At 36.2% G+C, this 22,434-nt stretch overlaps 2 protein-coding genes across 6 annotated transcripts in view; one reads left to right on the top strand and one right to left on the bottom strand.

Annotated features, from left to right (window-relative positions):
- The window catches only part of TCEANC2 (transcription elongation factor A N-terminal and central domain containing 2), a 31,303-nt gene extending 31,123 nt beyond the window's left edge, over positions 1 to 180 (bottom strand). The window contains exon 1 of one of the 2 annotated variants that reach the window (XM_019742815.3): positions 82 to 180. The gene's annotated coding sequence lies outside the window, so the exon portion shown is untranslated. Of the gene's footprint in view, positions 1 to 52 lie in introns of both variants that reach the window. The other variant, XM_074334754.2, reaches the window with a different exon arrangement.
- On the top strand, positions 139 to 22,029 carry TMEM59 (transmembrane protein 59). Of its 4 annotated transcripts, none has more exons than XM_019742809.3 (9): positions 139 to 452; positions 3,927 to 3,959; positions 4,932 to 5,037; positions 6,562 to 6,656; positions 8,643 to 8,795; positions 10,360 to 10,441; positions 11,237 to 11,321; positions 15,201 to 15,309; positions 21,368 to 22,029. In XM_019742809.3, the coding sequence occupies exons 1-9, from the start codon at positions 264 to 266 to the stop codon at positions 21,521 to 21,523; spliced, it is 1,008 nt and encodes a 335-aa protein (XP_019598368.2). In that variant the 5' UTR covers positions 139 to 263; the 3' UTR covers positions 21,524 to 22,029. The 4 variants fall into 4 exon arrangements, with proteins under 4 accessions (XP_019598368.2, XP_019598370.2, XP_019598369.2 ...); XM_019742810.3 differs by having other exon boundaries at positions 142 to 452; positions 11,240 to 11,321; XM_019742811.3 differs by lacking the exon at positions 3,927 to 3,959 and having other exon boundaries at positions 140 to 452.
- Positions 22,030 to 22,434: the final 405 nt, after the last annotated feature.

Genomic DNA, 22,434 nt, shown 5'->3' with positions numbered 1-22,434 from the left:
GTGCGGGGCAAAGGGAAGGAGTCAGGGAGAGTCGGTTCGCTCTAGTACTCGCGATTGTTGCCTCTATCTCCTCTCGCCAACCTAGAAGTTCGTAGACTCCGGGGTGGGGCGGGAGGCGGCAGTTTCGAGCGGGTCTGGGCGGAGCTGAGACAGCGGAGGCGGAAGAGGTGGCTCGTGAGGCGGGGAAGGGGCTGGCCCCGGAAGGAGGAGGAAACCCTGGAAAGAAAACAGGAGCTAGTTAAGCTGCTGTGACAGGGAAGAAAATGGCGACGCCGAAGGGGAGCCTCTGGGTTGGGGCCCAGTTGGGGCTCCCGCCGCTGCTGCTGCTGACCATGGCCCTGGCCGGAGGCTCGGGAACCGTTTCCGCTGAAGCGTTTGATTCGGTCTTGGGTGATACGGCGTCTTGCCATCGGGCCTGTCAGCTGACCTACCCCTTGCACACCTACCCCAAGGTAGGGCCGGTCCGAACCGGGCTGCAACCCTTCTCTGACCGCCCATCCCTCCATTCTCCCGCACGTCTGTCCGCTGATTCCACCATTCAACCTCTGTTTCCCACCTATATAGCTCCAGTTTTCTTCCCTAATCCTACCCGCAACCCGCTCCTTCTGTGATTACCGGAAGTTTGTGCTGCACCTACCTCGTAATGGGTTGGGGAACACAAGGATGAGAAAGATACGACCCCTTTTCCCTGGGAGCTTGCGGGGCAGCAGGGGAGACGAGCATTCCCAGGGGCAGGAGGGTAGTGATGATGAATGCGGGGGTCCTCACCTTCATGGAGCATAAAGAGCGGCGGGGGCCAGGAGCAGATATGCAGGCCCACACACAAAAGCTTAGTTTGTAACAACCCATGTTCACTAAGCGCCTCTCTGGGCTGGGAGCGCACGGTCTGTTCGGGGAGTCAGACAAGTAGACAGGTCCGCTGTGGTATGAAATGTATTAAGTCAGCTCAAGGAGTTGTGAGACACACAGGAAGGGCTTTCTGCCTGTGTTGAATTACTGTGCACGGCGCTGCCTCTAGGGACTGGCATGGCTTAAGAGAAAAAGCAGTAAGGTTTCCTTCGGCATTCGAAGAATTTACCATTCACTGCAGAAGGCAGGGAATTCGTGGAGTAGTGGGTAAAGAAATGAGACCACCCCTCAGGGGAGAAAGGGTCAGAGCTTAAGGAGAGGGGTGACCCTACTTTCGCTCACTGCTGTCGCCCCCTCCCCCCGCAGGTGCTGTCTTTTCAGCTTCTTGAGAACTCGGTTTATTCAACGTTCTAAATTGCGTGGTAACAACCCAGCACTTTCCCATATATAATTTGGGTATACGCCCCTTCCCCCCCCCCCCCGCCTTTATTTATAAAAGCTTTTGGTAATGTTGCTGGTGTTTTTCTCCTCGTTTTTCCATCCTCCCCTCTATGCTGTTTGCTTAACCTTGTGGCTAGCCCTTTTTGCTCTCAAACTACAAAGGGACCAGAAGGACAGGCCCAGTGAAGTTAGGATGTTCCTTATTGGCAAGTGTTTCAGGTCGAAATGAAAAGTTTTTAATACTGCCACTTTCCATATGTCAATGTACTGCTGGATTTTACATTGCATGAGGTTTATCAGTTTCCCAGAAAAAGTGTAGGGTAGGGTATTATCCTAAATAATATCCTGTTGATATATATATATATAGCAAGAGAGAGAAATGAGAAATTCTGACTTCCAGGCTTAAATCAATGTATACTGCCCCTAAATACATTATTCTCTTCTTGTAAGCCTCTCATCTAAGAAGATTGTATGAGGAAACTCATTAATATTGATTTGGCCTAGTTTGGGGCGGAGACTTAGTTTGTATCATTTGACTGGTTGGTTGCGGGTTTTGGGGTTTTGTTTTGTGTGGTTTTTTTTGAGATTTTCCTAGCAAGTTTGTAGTATGAATTAGAATGCTAAGAGAATAATTAAATAATTCAAAAGGATAATATCCACTACTTTCTAAAAATTGATGTGAAATCTGTAAGTCATTTTCGCTTATTCTTAAAAGCTATTCTCACCAGGAACTCTAAATCATCTGGTCCCTGTATGTCCTTGACTTAAAATTTATTAACTGTCTACCCTCTGTTAGCCAGTATGATGAGAGATTTACACCCATTATCCCTAATTCTCACAGCCACCCTGCAAAATAGGGTTTTACAATTGAAGAAATTGAGGCTCTGAAAGATTGAGTGACTTGCCCAAGGTCATAAAGCCAAGAAGTAGTGGAGTAGTTGGAATTTAGTCCCAAAACTGGCTACACTGTGCTATCTTCTGTTAATAACGTTGTATTAAATTTACTTATTTCACTGATTTCTGTTGGCCCTCCTCCAAATTATTGGTTTTGCAGTTCAAAAAGCAGTGTGTTGTATAAGAAGTGAATTTAGATGAATTTACAAGCTCACATAGCCTCTCTTGTTCTGGTATTTGTAGCTGGCAGATAGAACTCTCATCTTGATGACTCTTTTTTCTGAATTAATTATTTGTTGTAAGAAAGTAGACTATCTTACCTGTTCACAAATACTTATTTAAAAATTATTATATTTTACCCTTTAGCTTTCCTCAAAAGTGCAATTGCATAATTTGCCTGGGTCCAAATATAAGAGACATGTCATGTTAATAACAAAACTAACTAGAGCCAACTTGGTCATTTTTTAACAAAGTGTGGGCTCTGGAACCATACAAACCTGGGTTCCACTCGCAGCTTTTACAATCTGTGTGTCCTTGCTGATCACTTAACTTCTGACTTTGTTTTGCCAGCTGGAAAAAATAAAAACCTCACACCTTGCAGAACTAGTGTGAGGGTTACAGATAATATATGTGACATTCTCAGCACATGGCAGCAGATAGTTATGTCTTGTGCTACGTGTTATGAAACCAGTTTGGTGTGTATAGTATTAGTAGTGCTGAATAATGAGACAATAGTTAGCTTGACCTACCTCAGGATATGAAAATGCACATAAAATCTATAAATGGTATCGTTGAGATTCTTTGTAATTATTTAGCTGGTGTTCTGTTTGGTGGGGAGCACCATTTCCTTGTGCTCTAAATCAGAGGAGATTTATGTTATAAAATCTTGCCTGTCATTTGGGATACATAGGGCCTGAATTATTTACTTGGAGTAATATTATCTAAAACATGAAACATGTGCTTGGAATAAGGATATGATTCTTCATTGCTACCTACTGAGTGCCTCCTCTGTCCTGGGTGTTAGATGTGAAGTGTTAGTACGGTGCCTGGCACATATGGGTGCTCATTAAATATATTATGCACGTTATGTCTGTTTATGAGATGGTATAGCATAATATTAATGATACTGTGAAAATATAAAATGTACAGTCATATTCATGATTGATGTAAGAGTATTGTCCCTGTTTTACAAATAAGGAAACTGAGGCTGAGAGAGATTAAGTGACTTGCTCGTACTTGTACAGAATAAGTGGTGCTGAGCTTCAAACCTAGGCTCTTTCCACTGTGCCGTACTCTCTTTTGAAAAGGGTACTGGGGGGCTTGTTGGGTTGGTTTAACAGAAGAAAACATACATATCTGAAAATGAAATGGCATGCAGTATAGCTCATACTAATGAGCTCATGCTTCCTCTGCGCAATGTAAGGAAATGTGTGATGCGCCAAAGACATGAGAATTCTTCCATTGTTTTACAAAGTCTGCAAAAGCAACTCAGGTATGAAATTTATTTTAATTGTTAAAAGTCTTTCAATTTCACCTTAACAATAAATGCAACTAGAACCAAGGTCCAGAAATGCGCTACCTTCAAAGCTGTGTAGTAAAGCTTGTTTAATATTAGACTGCAGCCATGTCTTTGTAATGGATTTCTGCTGCTACATAAATTTTACTAATCCTTCTGCTGGAAAGAAATGAATACCGTTGTACTGGTTGCTAACTGGTATATGCACATCCTGTTTCCTTATTAGGTGCCTGCCAGTTTGTACACAGTGGATCACACAGTAAGTTAAGGGGCTTCCCCTACATGTACTGATTTGTTTCAAATATTATATGTATTTCATTGAAGAAAAGCCTGTTGAAGACATTGTCACTGGTCTTACTAAGCAGTTAACATTTTCCAGTAATGAAGAATCTATCCTATCTTGAGCTCCCACACATATACAATGATGTCTATGATTATTGTTTCCTATTTTAAAAGTCTATTATTATGATTAACACTACTACCATTTATTGAACACCTTCTATGTCCCAGGCACTGTGCTAGGAATAGCTGTCTTCCAGCATTATTGAGGGGTTTGGAGCTAATTTATAGCTATTACCTCCTTTTATGATGAGAAAACTAATATGATCTTTAGATAGGTAAAGTAACTTGGGCAGGGTCACTCACCTCTGTCTGATTCCTTCCATTGGCCTTTCTCGTATATCACACTGTTGCTCTTGTTTGTGTTTTCATTTAAAATAAGCCTAGTTTTAAAAAATCATTTCATTTAAGCATTTTTATAGATGTACACCTCACTTTGTGGGGCCCTTTATAGCACTATTTGCCATGTGAAGCTAATCACAATACTTTTCCTGAATAGCCTGATGATTTGTACAAATATTTATGTGACAGAAATGTGCCATTGGTCCTAAGATACTTGCTTACTCATTTCTACCTCTGTTACAGTCCTGATTATGTCACTGTTATTTTATTTTCAGTTTTTCCTCACAAAATATGGGGAAAGAGTGATTTTTACCCACTAGGCTTCTTTTCTTGGGTATCACTTTAAAAATCAGAAACTAAAACCTTTTTACATGGCAAAGGTCTTGGGTATTACCTGGCTCCTATCATTTTCTTTCTGTAATAGAACCTTTATTGGTCACTTTATAACAAACCCTACTAACTTTGCTTTATTTTTGTCCTTTTTTGGCCAACTAGTATTTTTTGGAAAATACTATTTTTTGGTAATCCTCCCTGTTCTTGAATTCCCTAGGAAGAGGAGTTATACGCATGTCAGAGAGGTTGCAGGCTGTTTTCGATTTGTCAGTTTGTGGATGATGGAATTGATTTAAATCGGACCAAATTGGAATGTGAATCTGGTAAGATGCTGTGCTAATGACATCAGCAGTATATAACACTGATGTTTTCTTTGAGTTGTTATACTTTTAATGTATTTTCCTCAGAAAATGACAAGCATAATGTTTAAACTAGTCACCCAGCATATTTTAATTATTATGAAGGTAAGAGTTTTAGTAGCTGCTTGTAGAAATTTCATGGGCTTTAAATTTCATCTGTTTGTTGAGACAATGTTTATTTTGTACTATGGATAGGACATCTTTGTTTAACCAAGTATTTGGTTTAGACAAATGCAGTAGTAATTACCCTTCTCATAATTCATTTCTACCTTTTCAATGGATAGTATAATTTTCCTAAGCCTTTCAATCATAGGCTAGTTGACTTCACTCCAAGTTTTTTACTGAATCAAGCCTTTGACTCAGTATTTAATAGTGTATTCTTTGTGGGTCATGCCAATAAAAGAAGTAGCCAGAGTCTTTGTCATCTCTTAAACCACTATTCTTACTTTTTGCTGAAAGAGAGGTGTTTAATAAAAGAAACCTGTAATCAGGACAAAACTAACATTTAACTTTTTAAAGAACTATAATGGAATTTTTTCCGTTCACTACATTGCACTATTTATTCAGTGTAGCAGAAGGTGCCTTTCTCTCAATCACTGTGCTGTGACTCACATCCAGCCTCTGTGATATCATAACCTGATTTTTGATGGCTCAGTCTCCTAACTAGCCATCTTTATATGTGCATAATGCTATTCATTTTATTATCTAGCATCTTTGAGAAGTATATTACAAGACTGGGTTGAAAAGAAAAATAAGATCGTCATAGTGGTGAAGTGTTCTATCACAAGAAAGAAATGGCTGTGGTGAACCTAATGAAGAGAGTATATCTGGTAGAGACCCAGAATCCTGATGTAGAACATTTTCTAAGTTCCCGTTTTCTCAGAATTTAAGGTGTTTGATTGCTTTGTTTTTCTTTTTCTTTGCCATGTGAATATGCTTGCTTCTCAACTAAATAATCAGTTCTGAACAGTAATATTATATATTTGTGTAAATCATAATAATGTATACTATTTTGTTCAACCCCATGAAGTAGATGATTGTGTTTCATTTTACACATGTGGAAATCAATAGTCAGAGAAATTAAACAGCTCAGCCCAGGTCACATACACAGCCAACAAATGATGGAGCCAAAACTTCATTCAGGATACCTATCCAATGAATGCAAACCTAGCTACGAGGTTCCCCTCATGAATGTCATCATATAGCCAGAACCTGAGTGTGAAATTAATAGATTTATACCTGAAACATTTGACTTGTGGGAGGTAAAAGATAGTTTTGTGGGGTTTTTTTAATATTACATTTGCTTCTATTACCAAATTTGAAAATCCATACTGATGAAATGCTTTTTAAGTATAAGAAATTTCTTCATAAAATCCCAAATCCCTTTTCTATCCTCCTCCCTTCTCTCTCTCTCTCTCTCTCTCTCTCTCTCTCTCTCTCTCTCTCTCTGCCTCTCTTTCTTGTAATTTGACTGTTTTTCTCTTACAGCATGTACAGAAGCATATTCCCAATCTGATGAGCAATATGCTTGCCATCTTGGTTGCCAGAATCAACTGCCATTTGCTGAACTGAGACAAGAACAAGTACGAAACAATACTGCCTTTCAAAATTGCCTGCTTAGATTGCACTTACTTGTACTGAAATGTTTACCACCCTTTTGATCCCATTTTAGTGTTATATTTTATAATTAGTTTTTAGCAAGCAAATTATATATTAGCAGATAGGAAAATCAATTATACTTTTGTATAACACTTTACTGTTAAAAGTTATGTTCACATTTATAATCTCATTTTGTTTTTTCTCATGATCCAATGACGATATTATCCCTATTTTGCATATGAAAAAAACTGGGGCTCAGGGAATTTGATAGTTCAGAGTCCTTTTTTTTTCATCCCACCTGCAATTGCCTTAACTCACACCATCATCATTTCTCATCTATTTTACTAAATTAACTTCCAAACTATATTCCCACTAAAACCCCCTGTAGTTTACCTTTTAGTCTGTGTCCAGGTATTTATTTTCTAAGTAGAAATCTTATCATGTCATCTTATGTACTTATATACATCTTATAATACTCCAATCTTACATACTTCAGTAGCTCCCCATTGCATACGGGTTTAAGTTCAAACCACTTATCACAACCTGGCTCCTGATTACTTCTCCCATGTCATGTTATAATTCTCCAACCCCCATATTCTGTACTGCAAACATACTGGGAAAAGTTTCTTAATTTTATTAACTTTACATAAAAAATACATGGTAGAAAACTCAAAAGGTAAAAAGACTATATAGTGAAAAGTGTTCTAGTCCTGTATCTCTCAGCCACTCACTTTTTCTCCATTAAAGTAGACAGGGTTACTATGCAGATAATATTTTATGCATATACGAAGATACATGTATTTTTTTAAAATATAAGTATACATAAAGATTACTCAGTTTTTTCACTATATAATATTCCGTTGTATGGATATATCAATGTATTTAAGCATTCCCTTATTTGTGGACATGTAGATTATTTCTAATCTTTTTCATTTAAAAATTATATGCATATTTCACACATTTATGTTAGAATCGGAGGAAAGATGATACCAATTAATGTTAAAATTTTATCAGTAGCTTACTATACACACACACACGTATATTCAGCCCGTAAATACTTTTTTCACCCTACCCTGTTATCACATTTCACATTTTATACATACTGTGTTTCCCCGAAAATAAGACCTAGCCGGACAATCAGCTCTAATGCGTCTTTTGGAGCAAAAATTAATATAAAACCCAGTCTTATATAAGACATGGTCTTATAGTAATATAAGACGTGGTCTTATAGTAAAATAAGACTGGGTCTTGTACTGATTTTTGTTCCAAAAGACGCATTAGAGCTGACTGTCCAGCTAGGTCTTATTTTCGGGGAAATACGCTATATTCTTTTGATTGATTTTTTTTTTGCCTTCCTCTTTTCCATCATAATGTTCATTATGGCATGATTTATTTTACATGAAAGCATTAAAGATGAAAATGTATGTTATCCCTTTCCCTCCTACCTCTTGAGGTCTTGCTAGTCTTTTTTTTTTTTTTTAACTTTTAATTATTTTAAGTTTGCGTTTCCAGGATCCTCAGCTCCAAGTCAAGTAGTTGTTTCAATCTAGTTGTGGAGGGCGCAGCTCATAGTGGCCCCTGTGGGGATCGAACTGGCAACCTTGTTGTTAAGAGCACAGCGCTCTAACCAACTGAGCTAATAGGCCACACCTTGCTAGTCTTTATTTAATCAAATCTTAAGCTTCGCCCCATTTTTGTACCTGATTCAAAAGCTTTTCATTCTGATAGAGGTGACAAGTAGCTTGTAAATATGTTTGGTGGCAAATTTATGGATTTTTTAAGCTTTACAATAGTTAATTTACATAGATAAGAGTTTAATGCTAATGATGATAGTAGATTCATTTAATTATTTACACTCTGTCCCAATAAGGATTTGGAGAATCTTGATTATGTTGCTGTTTTGAATACACATATATAAAAAATAATATATTTATCATGATTTAATTTTTATGCTTTTTTTTTTTTTTAAGCTTATGTCCCTGATGCCCAGAATGCATCTACTCTTCCCTCTAACTCTGGTAAGGTCATTCTGGAGTGACATGATGGACTCTGCACAGAGCTTCATAACATCTTCATGGACTTTTTATCTTCAAGCTGATGATGGAAAAATAGTTATATTCCAGGTGATAACTATGCTTCATAGATGCATCTAAAATAAATGTCAACAACAGTAAATGTGTATGTCTTAAATGAATGTCTTGGCATAGTGCTATGTATTCAATCACTAATATTTATCAAATAATAATTACTTATTTCGCATAATGTAAACATTGGGCATCATGACACGGTGTGACTTACGCTTCCCTCTGCCCTTTGAAAGTCTAACACCCATTGGTCCTTATCTAACAAGAACTCTGAGTCTTCTAAATTTTACAGTGGTTAAATTGATAAAATAAAACCTCTAGATATGGGAGATAAGAATAATTGATATATTTTGAATGTAAATAGTGGCATATGTATATGTATCACATATGGATATTAGAGAACAGCAATATGACATAGTTTTTAGTTGTTTTTAGTGCTTTTCCTCATAACTCTTGTAAGAGAGCTTGTTGAAAAAGCATGTTGACTCCTAGAAAAGTAACTTTTCTCCTACCTCATTGTTTACCATGCAATGTGATGATAATATTAGCTATCTCTTGAAGGTTCTTATGTACAAGGGATTTATATATTTTATATCTTCAACTGAATGAAGTTGTATTATCCCTCTTTTATTGATGAGGAAACTGAGTCTATCTAAATTGTTTAAGGTCATCCTGCCAGTAAGTAACAGAAATAGGCTTCAAACTCAGGTCACTTTAGCTCCAAGGCTCATATACCACCCTGCCATGCTGACTTCCTCGTAATTCCATAGTTGAATTCCTCAGATTTACCAGCCCACAAATGATTTTATGGCACTGTCTTTCTCCTCTGGTAATAATTAAAGTAAACCTTTTAATTATTATTGTTAATTGAGTAGCTTACTATGAGGCTAGTATGTGATTTTTAGCACTGTGTCCTGAGCTTTGGGCCTGTAATAAGTAAAACACAGAAGGGATTTTTCTCTCTTTAAATTCATGAGTAAGTTTAGTGTCCTAAAGCTACTTAAGTTAAAGCTTAAGTTGACTCTTAGAGTGGAGCCCTCATTCATTCCTGATTAGATGTGAAATTAGCTATTTCTTTCTTTGTGTCAACTTGAGTGTAACTAGGATGGAGAAGCCCCCATTTCAGAGGATCAGCGTTACATGTAAAGTGTGGAGTGTTTAGCTATAATTTATGAATTGCTCATAGTTAAAGACGAATAGGAAAAAAAATAGAAATAATAAGTGTTTAGCCAAAAATGTTGGCATTCTGCTAAATTATTCCTGATCAACTACAATTAGAACTCATTTTTTCAGGATATGATATTTAATGCAGTATGTTGTAATTTGTCCCTCATATTTTTTCTTTTTTTTTAAATGTTGTCTGGGAGTTACACTAAGTACTTGATGGTGCCAGAAATCTGTCTGTTTCTTTGCAAGGCACTGGATGTGATGTTTAGGAAGTGCAATTAAAATATATTGTGGTTAATGTGTCTTCTTTTTTATATCATATTTCTGTTACTTTTTCTCAGTTTGAATGTTTATAGAGATGATTTGTTATAGAACTTGCTATTGAGAAAGGCTTTAAGAAGTACAAATGACTTAATTGCTTTCATTATCATTTTAGTCTAAGCCAGAAATCCAGTATGCACCACAGTTGGAACAGGAGCCTACAAATTTGAAAGACTCATCGCTAAGCAAAATGTCCTGTAAGTTTTATTTTAAGCAGCTTGGGATAAAAACCTCAGCAGTCAAATCTGGTTGTGGTAGACTCGGCTGAGTGATTGTTTTTACACTAATGGAAGGTGAACACATAATTTGTAAGACAGTGTTTCAAACTTGAATGTGCACTTGGATCTGGAGAGCTTGTTAAAACATATTTCTGAGCCCCCCTGCAAAGTTTCCAATTTACTAAATCTGGGAAAGGGCCTGAATTTGCATTTCTAGCAAGTTCCCAGATTTTGTGGATGCTGCAGGTCTGGGGACCGTACTTTGAGAACTACTATTCTAAAACCATTTGGTTTGCTTTGAAGGATGTTTTGAGTATAAACTAATGAAATATTCTGATATTTCCTTGATTTCTACACTAGAAGTGAATTTCAATTCATGGGAATATAAAACATCAAGCTAAAACTGAGCTTACTTTTTCCTTATTTTCGATACTGATTTAATTAACTTTCCTATTATTTTAGTGGGTGGACAATGACAGCGCATGAGGCCATCTTTAACATTAGAACAAACCAAATTCTGTTATTCATGTCCACATGTAATTAAATCAAAGCATCAATGCCAATGAGAATTTGAAAATAAAATAGGAAATCCTTAATGTAGTAGAATATCCATTTAGTGTTTAATGTGCCATAGGAACTTGGATTCATTATAAAAGTTATCAGATTACACTTATGGGAACAACTGGATATCAGTGTCGTGTATAGATCTAGAAGTAGTCATTTGAGACTGTCTTGGAGTATAGGATATCATAAACATGTACCTTATTATTTCAGCAGATCTTCAAATGAGAAGTTCACAAGCACACAGGAACTATCTTGAAGATGGAGACAGTGATGGCTTTTTAAGATGCCTCTCTCTGTATGTATTCCTCTATGGGTATTAGGAGATAAAATCTGATTTGTATCTGAGAGATACATTCAGTTTTATTATTTTAAAATTATTATTACCTGCTCAAAAGTAAAAAGCTTTTTTACCTTTTTCCTACCAAACTTGTACTTTGGGGTGTTTTAGTTTGTTTAAAAGATAATATGGATACTATTTTAATAAGACCCAAGCAGGTATTTCACAGTACAAAGGCTTTCTTGTTGGGATTCCTTGATTTATGTTAAGAAACGTACTTCTCTAGCCATTTAAGATAAGCTTTAATTTAAAAGTAAATGTTAATGGTTTGGGGGTTGCATTTTTGTTTTTAGCTGCAGGGCCACACACGAGGCTGGAGGAGGTAGTAAGGGCTACAGGTTAAAGGAGGGCTCCGTGTTCTGTACTAAGGAGTGTCAACTCTATGCTAAAGACTCTTACGGGTGTCAGGGAAAAGTGGACAGGCAGGGGTAATGGATACCGTATGCCCTCCTTGGTATTCAGAAGGAGTATCCAGCCGTCTGAGGGTGAGGAGGGTTTTAGCAAAGAATTCCTGCTTCTCTTCCTCAATGAGTTCTTCCCCTGCACCCCACCACAAGAAAAAAAGAAAAGAAAAAGAGAAAGAAAGTGGGCCGTAACATTTACTGATAATCATTTACTCTGTTTCAGACACCAGGCAGCGTGTAGGTTGTGCAGCGAAGTGCTTGCCCTCACAGTGTGTACACTCCAGTGGGCTGTTCTAGCTCAGCTGTAACACGGCAGTAGTCCAAACTGCATGCTTCCTGTAGTTTCTTGAGATCGAAATAGTTTCTTGATAGGTTTTATCATATCAGTGGGGTTATGTTGGAACCTAGAAATTAATGCCTTTTACTGAACAAAGTCTTTAAACTGGGTAAGAAAATGAGTATTTAACTTTAAATTTTCTCTTCCTTTCATTTCTAAACCTGCTTTTGACCTTGTGCAAAAAAAAGGGAGGGGCAATTTTTCTCTCTCCAGTATTTAGGATTTTTGTTGCAATTTGATAGTTTTATGAAAGCTAAGTAATCACCAATTATAAGTTACAATTTATTCTCAATAGTACACTACCTGGCATCTTATTGGTGACTTACTGCCCTTTAACATTTTGTCCTTTTATGTTGTTCTTTTAAATCCAGCATTTTAGAAGTAATTTTGTAAATGTTTAACTTGCGAAATAACTAACTTTAGAGATTTAATCCTACCCTATGAGTTTCTGTGCACAGATATGAATTATTAAAATAGTATCCTACATTTTAATAAAGAGTATTCTTTTTTAAAGGCTTTTTCCCCCTTAATGATCTCACTTGACTCTTAGAACAGTATACCCTGTGATAAGCAGGTAGATAGAGAGGTGAATCAACTACCCCCAAGATTATACATCTACTATGTTAAAGCAAACCAAGGTTTTCTAATTTTACGTCTTCTACTCATCCTGTTCTTCCATAGCTGTCTGCTTTCTAAAGGGTCATGATTTTTTCATGGTTGCATACAAGGTCACCTAGCCAGTCAGTGCAATCTGGTCTTCTGACTCTTACTGCAGTGCTTCTTTTTGTTATATCACATCGCTGTTAGGAAGGTACCCTTGGCATCCAGAATGGAAATTGAGGTCACTCATTTTTTCACTTGTCATTTCTTTTTGCAGAGTGTGTTATGTCCAGGCACTGTTTAGGGACTTGAGACCTAAGAAAAGATGTTCAGTCTCTGCCTCTATGGAGTCCTCAGGTTTAGTATGATAGACACAGACACACAAACAATGAACGACACAATATGATTGCTATATCGGGCAGACGGATGGCTCAGTTGGTTAGAGCGTGAGCTCTGGGCAACAGGTTGCCGGTTTGAGTCCCACATGGGCCAGCTGCGGAGCTGCGCCCTCTGCCACTAGAATGAAGAAAATGAGCTGCCACTGAGCTCCCGGATGGCTCAGTTGGTTGGAGCGCATGCTCTCAACCACAAGGTTGCCAGTTCGACTCCTGCAAGGGATGATGGGCTGTGCCCCTGCAACTAAGGTTGAACAACGGCAACTGGACTTGGAGCAGAGCTGTGCCCTCCACAACTAAGATTGAAAGGACAACTTGACTTGGAGCTGATGGGTCCTGGGAAAAACACACTGTTCCCCAATAAAGTCCTGGAAATACACACTGTTCCCCAATAAAGTCCTGTTCCCCTTCCCCTTAAAAAAAACAAAAAACAAAGCAAAAAAAAAAGCCCAGTGTGATTGCTATATGTCATACATACACATATCTCTCATGTACAGAGTACAAGGAGTATGCCTAAGTCTATCAGAGGCTTCAAAGGGAGGATTTACAGAGGAGATAGAAATAAGTCTTAAATGATGAGTAGAGGTTTTTGCTAGTTGTAGCACATTTGCTTAATTTTTTTCAGCTATGCTGGCTTCCTAAAGAATGTATAGAATACGTTAATATGTATAGAGAGTCAGGAGAATCAGAGATTTGACCAAACCAGGTAGACAGGAACTAGATAGGAGCAGGAAAGTAATCATTTAGTATTAGGAAGAGGCCTGGACCGGGTTGGAGAACTTTAGTAAGTCAAGATATTATGAGGCCTGAACTAGGATGGTGGATAAGGAGAACAGGAGATAGTGGAGATGGTTGAGAATCTGTAGGATTGTTTTGTTGTAGAGATTGCAGAAGTGACCTGACTATAAAATGAGCCCCAGTTTTTTGGTTTAACTAGTTGTTACTGGAACCCAGATATCAAATGTATCCTTTTCATTTCATGGAAGGGTATTCCTTAGTACCCAGATTAGGGCTGGAATATGAAAATTAGACATTTTTCATTAAAAAATTTTTTACTCTGTTATCTTTCTAAAATGGAATACTTAAAACATATAGGATTCCCTGCTTTTAGATGCAATGCATTTTACAAAGTCAGTCTCTTTTGCAAGGAGACAAACAATGACTGCATACTTTTTCCTTAGCATGTTCAAGCGTTGGCAAACCATCAAGTAAATGGGTTATGGTGGTCAGTCCAGATCTTTTGTTAGATAGTGTTGGATGAGCACAGATGTGAAAATCGGACTACCAGTATTTACATAGTTGTTCAGAATTAGACTCTTAAATATTTAAAAATTGCTTGACTTTTTCCTGTTCTTGGAATTTTAATCTATAGTTTGGCAAACATAGGTCAATCGTGGGAAAAGCTTTAGTTGCTGATTCTTGTAACTGGCTTTCTACCTTAAGATATTTTAATCATAAGAAACCCATAACTGTATCTTTACTAAGATATGCTGTAATGGGTACAGAATGCCTCATACTAGATGTGCTCTTGTAAATTGAAATAAAAGTAAATTGTAGCAAATTAAATATTTGAAATGTTCTAGAGAAGCTAACTTCCGGAAGCCTGTTGTGAATCCTTTTGTAAAACAAATGACCATTTCATAATTTATTCTGTGATTGAGATTTGGGTTTTTTTAAACGGGTATCATTGTAATACCTTGCAAAATAATATATATGACATTTTTATAGCAGCATACAACTTATAGGACAGTTTCATTTGTCTTATCTCATTTAGTAATTTAAAAATACCCTTGACAATAATTTGCTTTAATTTTACACATTTAGCAGAAAGGCAGTATATCTGATTTTTTTACTTATAAAAAGTGATACAGCCATGTTACAGAAACTTGAGAAATGGAGGAGAGGATATCATACCACCTTAATATAGTACCTATTATAATACTTCCTTCTATAAGTATGTTTTTAAAATAGTTTTAAAGATAGTACATATAAAGTTTTAATTGTATTCGTAAACTAAGGGTGTATAGGTGATTGCCTTTAATTATTAAGAATCTCCTATTGTGAAATTTTTGACATAACTAATTGTTGATTTTTTTTTCAGTAACTCTGGATGGATTTTAACTACAACTCTTGTCCTCTCGGTGATGGTATTGCTCTGGATTTGTTGTGCAACTGTTGCTACAGCGGTGGAGCAGTATGTTCCCTCTGAGGTAAATTTAACGCTAACACCTCAGCCATTTGAAGACTGAGCCATATGATTTACCATTTGAAATGCTTGATTTGTTTAGAAAAACAAGGCCTCTATTAATAGACTAAGAAAAGATTTGGTAGTTTTAATTACACATATGGGGTTGGAACACGTACAATTACAGGTTTGCAGCACAAGAATCACTATTCCCAGTTTTCTGTAGTGTACTGTACTGTAATGTATGTACTGTAGTTACATATATATTGACTGGTTTGAGTACAACCAAACCAGTTCTGGTTCTTGAGACTGAAAAAACCTGTTGATACCAGTTTCAAAGGTGATATTTCAGAAAGAAGACTTTTAGAAATCACTAAATTTTAAATTAATTGCCGCAAATGTTCAAGAGTAATTGCTGCTTTAGAAGCAGCAAAACTAGAGTGTTTGATTTTGAGTTAACATGTTCTGGTATATAACTCAGAGAGAGAAAACTATCATGACATCCTTGGTAATTAAAATATAATTGTCCCAAGACACATAACTGTTAAGTAAAGGAGTTTTGTTTTGGGGGAAAGTCTATAATTTGATGATCCAATTTAGCTTTCAAGGAAAGCTAAATTTATATAACTAAATATAGGATGATAATGTCTGTTGACATCAAATCCAACTGAAATAAACTTTAGCTCTCTTGTGCCACCAAAGTGCGATTGAAAAAGAGAGAAAAGAAGAAAGGGAAATTAAAATAGACTCTGTTAATAAGTAGTTGGCATGGCTCTTGAACCAATCTTATCTTAATAGACTATAAAGATATGTTTTAATATAAGATTTACACATGAATAATTAAGATCATATTTCTTTTTTCTTTTTTTTTAATTAAGATGATATATAATCTAGGCAGCTAGAAACTGGGGCAGGATAGTGTTGACAACTAACATTTACATAGTTCTTTAAAATTTACGAAGTATTTTCTTATATCTTACAAGTCCAACAGTACTCTGCAGCAGGTTTTATTATCCATTTTATAGATGAGTAAACAGGTTTACAAAGTCTGGTTAAAGTTGCTGAGATTGCACAGCAATGCAAGTATTGAGACTACAATTAAGCTCTTTTGACTTACAGCTCCTGTGTATCATCTTTCCTATGGCTGATCAGGTGTTTAAGTGGCACAAATAATAAATGTGTAAAGTGTTAAGGAAAGCAGAGACTGTGTACTGGGATTGTCAGTGAAGGCTTTTTAACCTGAATTTTGAGGAATGGGTGGTAAGGTTTGGATTAGCAGAGAGGGGAGAGTGGACAATTTTCCCAGGTACAGACAAGAATAAGCTAGCTATTAGGGAAGTACTGTACGGAACTGACTTGATTAAAAGAACTTAAATTAGGAAATTAAACCAAATCGATAAAGTTGGACAGGATTGGGAATTGTAGAAGTGTTAGAGATTGCATAAATTTCTGTAAAAAAAGTACATTTGATATGAATGTACTGATGACATCCTCTTGCTGCATTACCTACTTGTGTTCTTGTTTAGTTCTGATGTCGATGAAATGACCCACCTGACATAGGATTGCCTTTACCTCTGACTTCCTTTTGAGTTACCCCTTGCCTTCTAAATCCTGTGGCAAGAAAGCCAGAACCCTCGAAGTCTTTGTTGACCTCCCCACCCTGTGGCACTTTATTCTTTACATTGTATTTCATTAGCTCAATTCCTTCTCCATACCCTTAGGATGCATATTCTAATAGAATAAAAAATACACATAGAGAATGATCTGTTTATTACCAGGAAAGACTGAATGGCTGGCCTCAGGTGCAGTTTACCTTCATAAATCTACCACAACGCGCATGCTGGTTCCCAGACCTACTGACTAATGTTGAGCACTTTCTACTAGGTACTGATATGAATTAGCTCCCACTAATTCCGAGAGATTTCTTTCTCCCACTAATTCTGTGAAATGGCTGCCAAAATTATCCCCATTTTCCAGATACAATAACTGCAAGAGAGACTATATAATTGCCACAGTGTCACATACCAGTAAGTGTAGAACCAGAACTTGAACCCAGATAGTGTGATTCCAGAGCCAGTACTTTTAAGTTTCTTTAGTTATCCTGGAATCAGAATAGGAGAGTTGATTATGTGATTCATATCAGGAGCTGATGTCCTGTGTGCCCTGTGACACTAGGAAGATAAATACCACTGAGACCACCTGGTTCATGTTGTTGTTCCAGGAGGCTCCAACTCTCTTATCCAAACAGTTCTTAGATGAATATTTCATAGTTTTTCCTCTCTTAACCTTATTTGACTTATGAAAGTAACCTCCTCTTCTGATACTGTTTAGGTATGTTAATGCCAAGCTACCATTGTAGTTTGGTCACATCTTCTAGATCTGGGGATCTTTCCCTCCTTTCCAGGTGACTCTTGATCTTTCTTTTCCTTTTCGATGTTGTCTCTGTTGTAATAAATTTTGATTGTATAGCTTTAATTCTGTGAGAAAGTCTCTCCCACTTTTCCCACTTCTGCCTCCTAGATTCTAGTGACCATAAAGCCTAAGGCATTTAGACCCATGTGGAGACCTGGTGATGGCTGTTACATTCTCTCCAACTATCTGCCTTCTGAATGTTACTTTCTTGCCCCTCTTTGAACTCTTCTTCCTAGCTTTAACAATTAAATTATGGCTGCACCCTCAAAGAGTCTAGACTTTTCTGAGGAGACATATTTTCTAGAAAAGTGTGTGGAAATAGCTATTTAGATTCACTGCTTTTAGGCTTTACTTTGTATGTGAAACCACATTTTCGCTAGGTATTAAGTTTGTTTCAACTATATTTTTATTATAAAAATACTGTATACTTAGTGTGGAAATTTGTTAAGTACATATAAAGAAGCGGGGAAAAAAAATCATCCTTTCATCCAGAAATATTGTCGTGTTGCCATTTTAGTGGATTTCTTTCAGTATAAACAATTTTTTTGTTTTTGTTTAAAAATACTGCAGTGTAAATATTTCCCCCCTCTGTTTACTATAAAAATCATTGAGAACTTAGCATTAGAAATGTTATTCAATTTTTTTTTTTTTTTTTGCCAAAAGCCACCTATTTTAAACTTTACTTTCAGAAAGTCTTTTCATTGATTTTATTGGAGCATAGGTTATTGCTGACCCCTCTCCATTTTAAGAAACTCCATTTTAAGTCCTACGAGAATAATCCATCTATGACCAATGTTATTTATATTGTGTTTGTTACTTACATATATGTTTCTGTATGTTTGTAGGAAATCATAAGCCTGTTGAGAGAATATGTGTCTCTTCAGTACAGCCTTGGTTCTTGGAGGTTAAACATGAAATATAAAAAGTTTCCTTTTCAGTCACTAAAACAAAGCTTAAAATGGTGGAGATGAAGGTCAGGAATGTGGTCTTAGAAATGTATAAGCAGCTTCATTTTTCTTATTTAGGAAAGCTCTGAAATATTTTATCTTTAGTCTGCTTTGCATGTAGTATTTAGGTATTTATCATATATCATTTATTTGTAATGGGCAGTAAGAGTTAGCAAAGAATTTCATTTTCTTGGTTGATCTTAAAGCAGTGTCATTTGATTGACTTGATGTATAAAGATTCTGCTCCTCTTCACTTTTTGCCTCTGTTCTGTCACATTTGTGATGTCATTTTTGAAAATTAATGGGATGGCGGTTTTTCTTGTTGAGCTATCTATTTAAGATAATAAAGAGTTGTCTGTCATTCATAGTGGTCCTCGACAGGCAGGCCAAACTTGGCATACCAGAACGGGGTTTGGCAGTATTGGGTGTTTCTTCCTAGAGATCAGGCAGCCTCAGAAATTCGCTGTAGCAACAGATGTTGATATAGATGCTGCCTTATTGTTATTTCTTTATATGTGTGCTTCCTTTTCTCTATTTGTCAAGACCATGATCATCTGATTTTGTGTGGTCAGTTACAAAGAGCTTTAAAGACTCCTAATAACATTCGTGTTAGTAAATCACACACATTTATGGATAACTTACTATGTGCCAGGCCCTGTTCAAGGGATTAAAGGTACAATGAAGAAGAAGATCAAAACAGAAGAAAGTTAAATGTTAAAGGTTTCGGTGACTCAGGAAGTAGGGTGAAATATGTCTTAAACTATAATAAAGAGTATTTTCTTTGTCAAAAAACACCACCAAGAACCTTGTTTTTCTACAAGATCCTTGTAGAAGCTTTAAGTCTTATAAAAAAAGTCAATTAGAAAACAATGTAAGTGCTACAGCTTTTTAATCCAAATTCTGTTAACACGTTGCGTACGGATCACGAGAATCTTCACGAGGGATTTATACCCCGCTGTACGCAACGTGTTAAGAAACTGAGTTTTAGAAAAGATTTAAGTAACTTATTCAAGATTGTGTAATGGTTATTGACAGAGCCCAGGCCTAAAGCCCAAATGTGTATTTACTAATTGAATTTATTTTTCTAACTTTTAGAAGTAATACATGTAACATAAGTTAAATTTTTCTCTTCAGATAAATCAGTCAGTAGTTTTTTAAAAACTTCCAAGTAGTTACCATTTTTAAATTTTATCTTCTATTTTTTTTTTTTTTGTCAACTTTAAATATTATCTAATGTCTTCCTCCTACTGAAGGATGAGGAATTTAGTTCCTTACATTATCTCCTACCTCACCTCCCATCTCTTCACTTTCTTCCACGTTGATGTTTGAAATCATTCAGACAGTTACTGGTTGCTGTGTCAAGGTCTTTAAATGTTACTAGGTAGAGTTGTGAAAGATTTTCTTTCACAATGACTCAGAGCAAATTGTCACATGTTAATTCTGGGTTTTAAGGAGGCCACGTATATCAGCTCCATGTCCAATCCATCAACTGCTGAATTTTGTCTGGAAGTTACTCTCTTACTGCAAAAGTATAAGGTACTTGGGCCGTCTTATTATAGGGTAGCCATTGCCTTGAAAGCGTAGGCAGCAGACCGTATCTGAAACATGTTTAAGTAAGCAACCATCACAACAGTCACTTTTAGAACATTTTTATCACCCCCAAAAGAAAACTCACACTTGTTAGTGTCACTCCTCATTTCCTCCCGAGCATCACCACCACCACCACCATCACCATCATCACCACTCCTAGCCATAGACAACCACTATGTGGTCCCTTGTGACTGGCTTCTTTCACTTAGCATAATGTTTTCAAGGTTCATCTATGTTGTAGCATGTATCAATGTTGATAAGTACTTAAACTCTTTATTCAACGTCTTTTAAATGCACCTTTCCAACATTAAGTACTTCTGTGTGGTTCTTGCTGTATAATCTAGTCACTTGCCCTATCAGTAACATCAGAACTTCAATTTTTAACTCATGATTCAGAGCTTTGTTGCCAAGGGAGTGAGTTAACGAAATCTATCCCATTTCTTAGTAAAATCTTTTCACTTCACTTGTTTACCTTTAGGAGACAGACCTACATCTAAATAAAATACTTTCCAAAGATATTAGACGTGACCATTGTACTCCAGTGAATTTTATGACATTTGCAATGACTGTTTTATTCTTTCATTGATTTGTTTTACTATCTTCTTGGATATAATGGTAATAATTTGAGGAGCTTTTATATGTTTATGAAGATCTTTCTATCAGTGTTAAAATGTTTCACGTATATTCTTTGTTCTACTCATAGCCTTTTAATATAGCACGTATTTTCCAAATGTATTAAGTTAAAACATTTAGAAGGAGAGAAACTTAAATCATTTAACAACTTGTTTGGAGAGTTAAGAGTTAAAGGAATTAATCACTTAAGGTATCAAACATCTAGAATCAGAGCTTTTGGTGTGGCCACACTAACTTCATTTAAATCTGAGCAATTTTTTTCTTGATACTCAGTTGTTATACTTCTAAATATTTTAAGTTGGGACATGTAGAAAAAACTTTTTTGGCCATCCCTGGCAGCTGAATCTCATATTTGTAACACTTTGACCAAAGCATTCTTCATTCTTGAGGATGTCTATAGCAATCTTTTTTTTTTACCAAAAAAAAAAAAAAAGAAATTGCTTGAAATCTTAGAGAGGTTAATTATCCAAATTGCTAATGTGTGTTGATTTTATTTTGCAGAAGCTGAGTATCTATGGTGACTTGGAATTTGTGAACGAACAAAAGCTAAACAGATACCCAGCTTCTTCTCTTGTGGTTGTTAGATCTAAAGCTGAAGATCATGAAGAAGCAGGGCCTCTACCTACAAAAGTGAATCTTGCCCATTCAGAAATTTAAGTGTTTTTTTTGTTTGTTTGTTTTTTAAGAAAAGTGTAATAGACATCTAAATTTCCATTCCTCATAGAGCTTTTAAAAGTGGTTTCATTGGATATAGGGCTTAACAATCACAAAGGCAAATAAAGTTACCCAAATCTGTAAAGACTGTATTTGCTGTAACTTTCCCTGTAACTTTTTCCTAGTAATTTAAGAGGTGAATATTTGGAGTTGTATTTTTATTTTAATATCTGTAGCTACTTTAATTATTATTTGCATTGTTTTTGTTTATTTTCTTTCTTAGCCAAATTCTATGAGCTGATCATTGTTCTTCCCCACCTCTCGCCACGATGCCATCAATCACCTTAGTTTATAAGCTGAATGCTCAGTAGACTATGATGCTTCTGCTCAGAAATAGCCCACAGCCTGTAACTTGAAATTTAGCAGGAAATGCCCTTTGATGACACTACATTTTCAGTTGTATTGAACTGAAGTTATTAAAATTTTATTTGAATAATTACGTGCTGAAATTGAGTTTAATAGACTCCTGATTTTCCAATCTTTCCTCTCACCCCTAGCCAACCCAGACAAAAATTGTGAAATGTTCTATCTATTGCTATATAATATGATCAGGGAACAAATTGAAGCAAAAATGATCTTCTCAGAAGTGCATTTTATGTTATTTGCACAGCCTGTATACTTTTGTTGGATGAGTCTTTCCAAAGAACCTTTTCTGTTAGAAAGTATATCAAGTATAAGTTTAAAGATATTTTCAGAGAAAACTTCATTTTGACAGTAAGAATTAGACTCTTGTGATGCAGAATTAAGTATAGATTTCACTTGGCAAAAGCTATTATTATCATTCTTTTATAATAATACAGATTTAAAACCAAGAGTGATATCAGGTAACACAGTATACCAGAATCTTAACATGA

Source organism: Rhinolophus sinicus, chromosome 14, assembly GCF_057876585.1.
Source record: "Rhinolophus sinicus isolate RSI-liver-muscle chromosome 14, RSI-T2T, whole genome shotgun sequence".
In the NCBI taxonomy this organism is placed as follows: domain Eukaryota; kingdom Metazoa; phylum Chordata; class Mammalia; order Chiroptera; family Rhinolophidae; genus Rhinolophus; species Rhinolophus sinicus.
The sequence above is the reverse complement of the archived record's forward strand: the minus strand, read 5'-3'. Positions and strand labels throughout refer to the sequence as shown.

What these genes read in the sequence shown, in the direction of transcription:
- TMEM59 (XM_019742809.3), top strand. Translation starts at nt 264, where the DNA reads ATGGCGACGCCGAAGGGGAGCCTCTGGGTTGGGGCCCAGTTGGGGCTC. An exon ending in TGTACACAGTGGATCACACA is followed by an intron (nt 3,960 to 4,931) that starts GTAAGTTAAGGG and finishes TGAATTCCCTAG; the next exon opens with GAAGAGGAGTTATACGCATG. An exon ending in AGCAGTATGTTCCCTCTGAG is followed by an intron (nt 15,310 to 21,367) that starts GTAAATTTAACG and finishes TTTATTTTGCAG; the next exon opens with AAGCTGAGTATCTATGGTGA.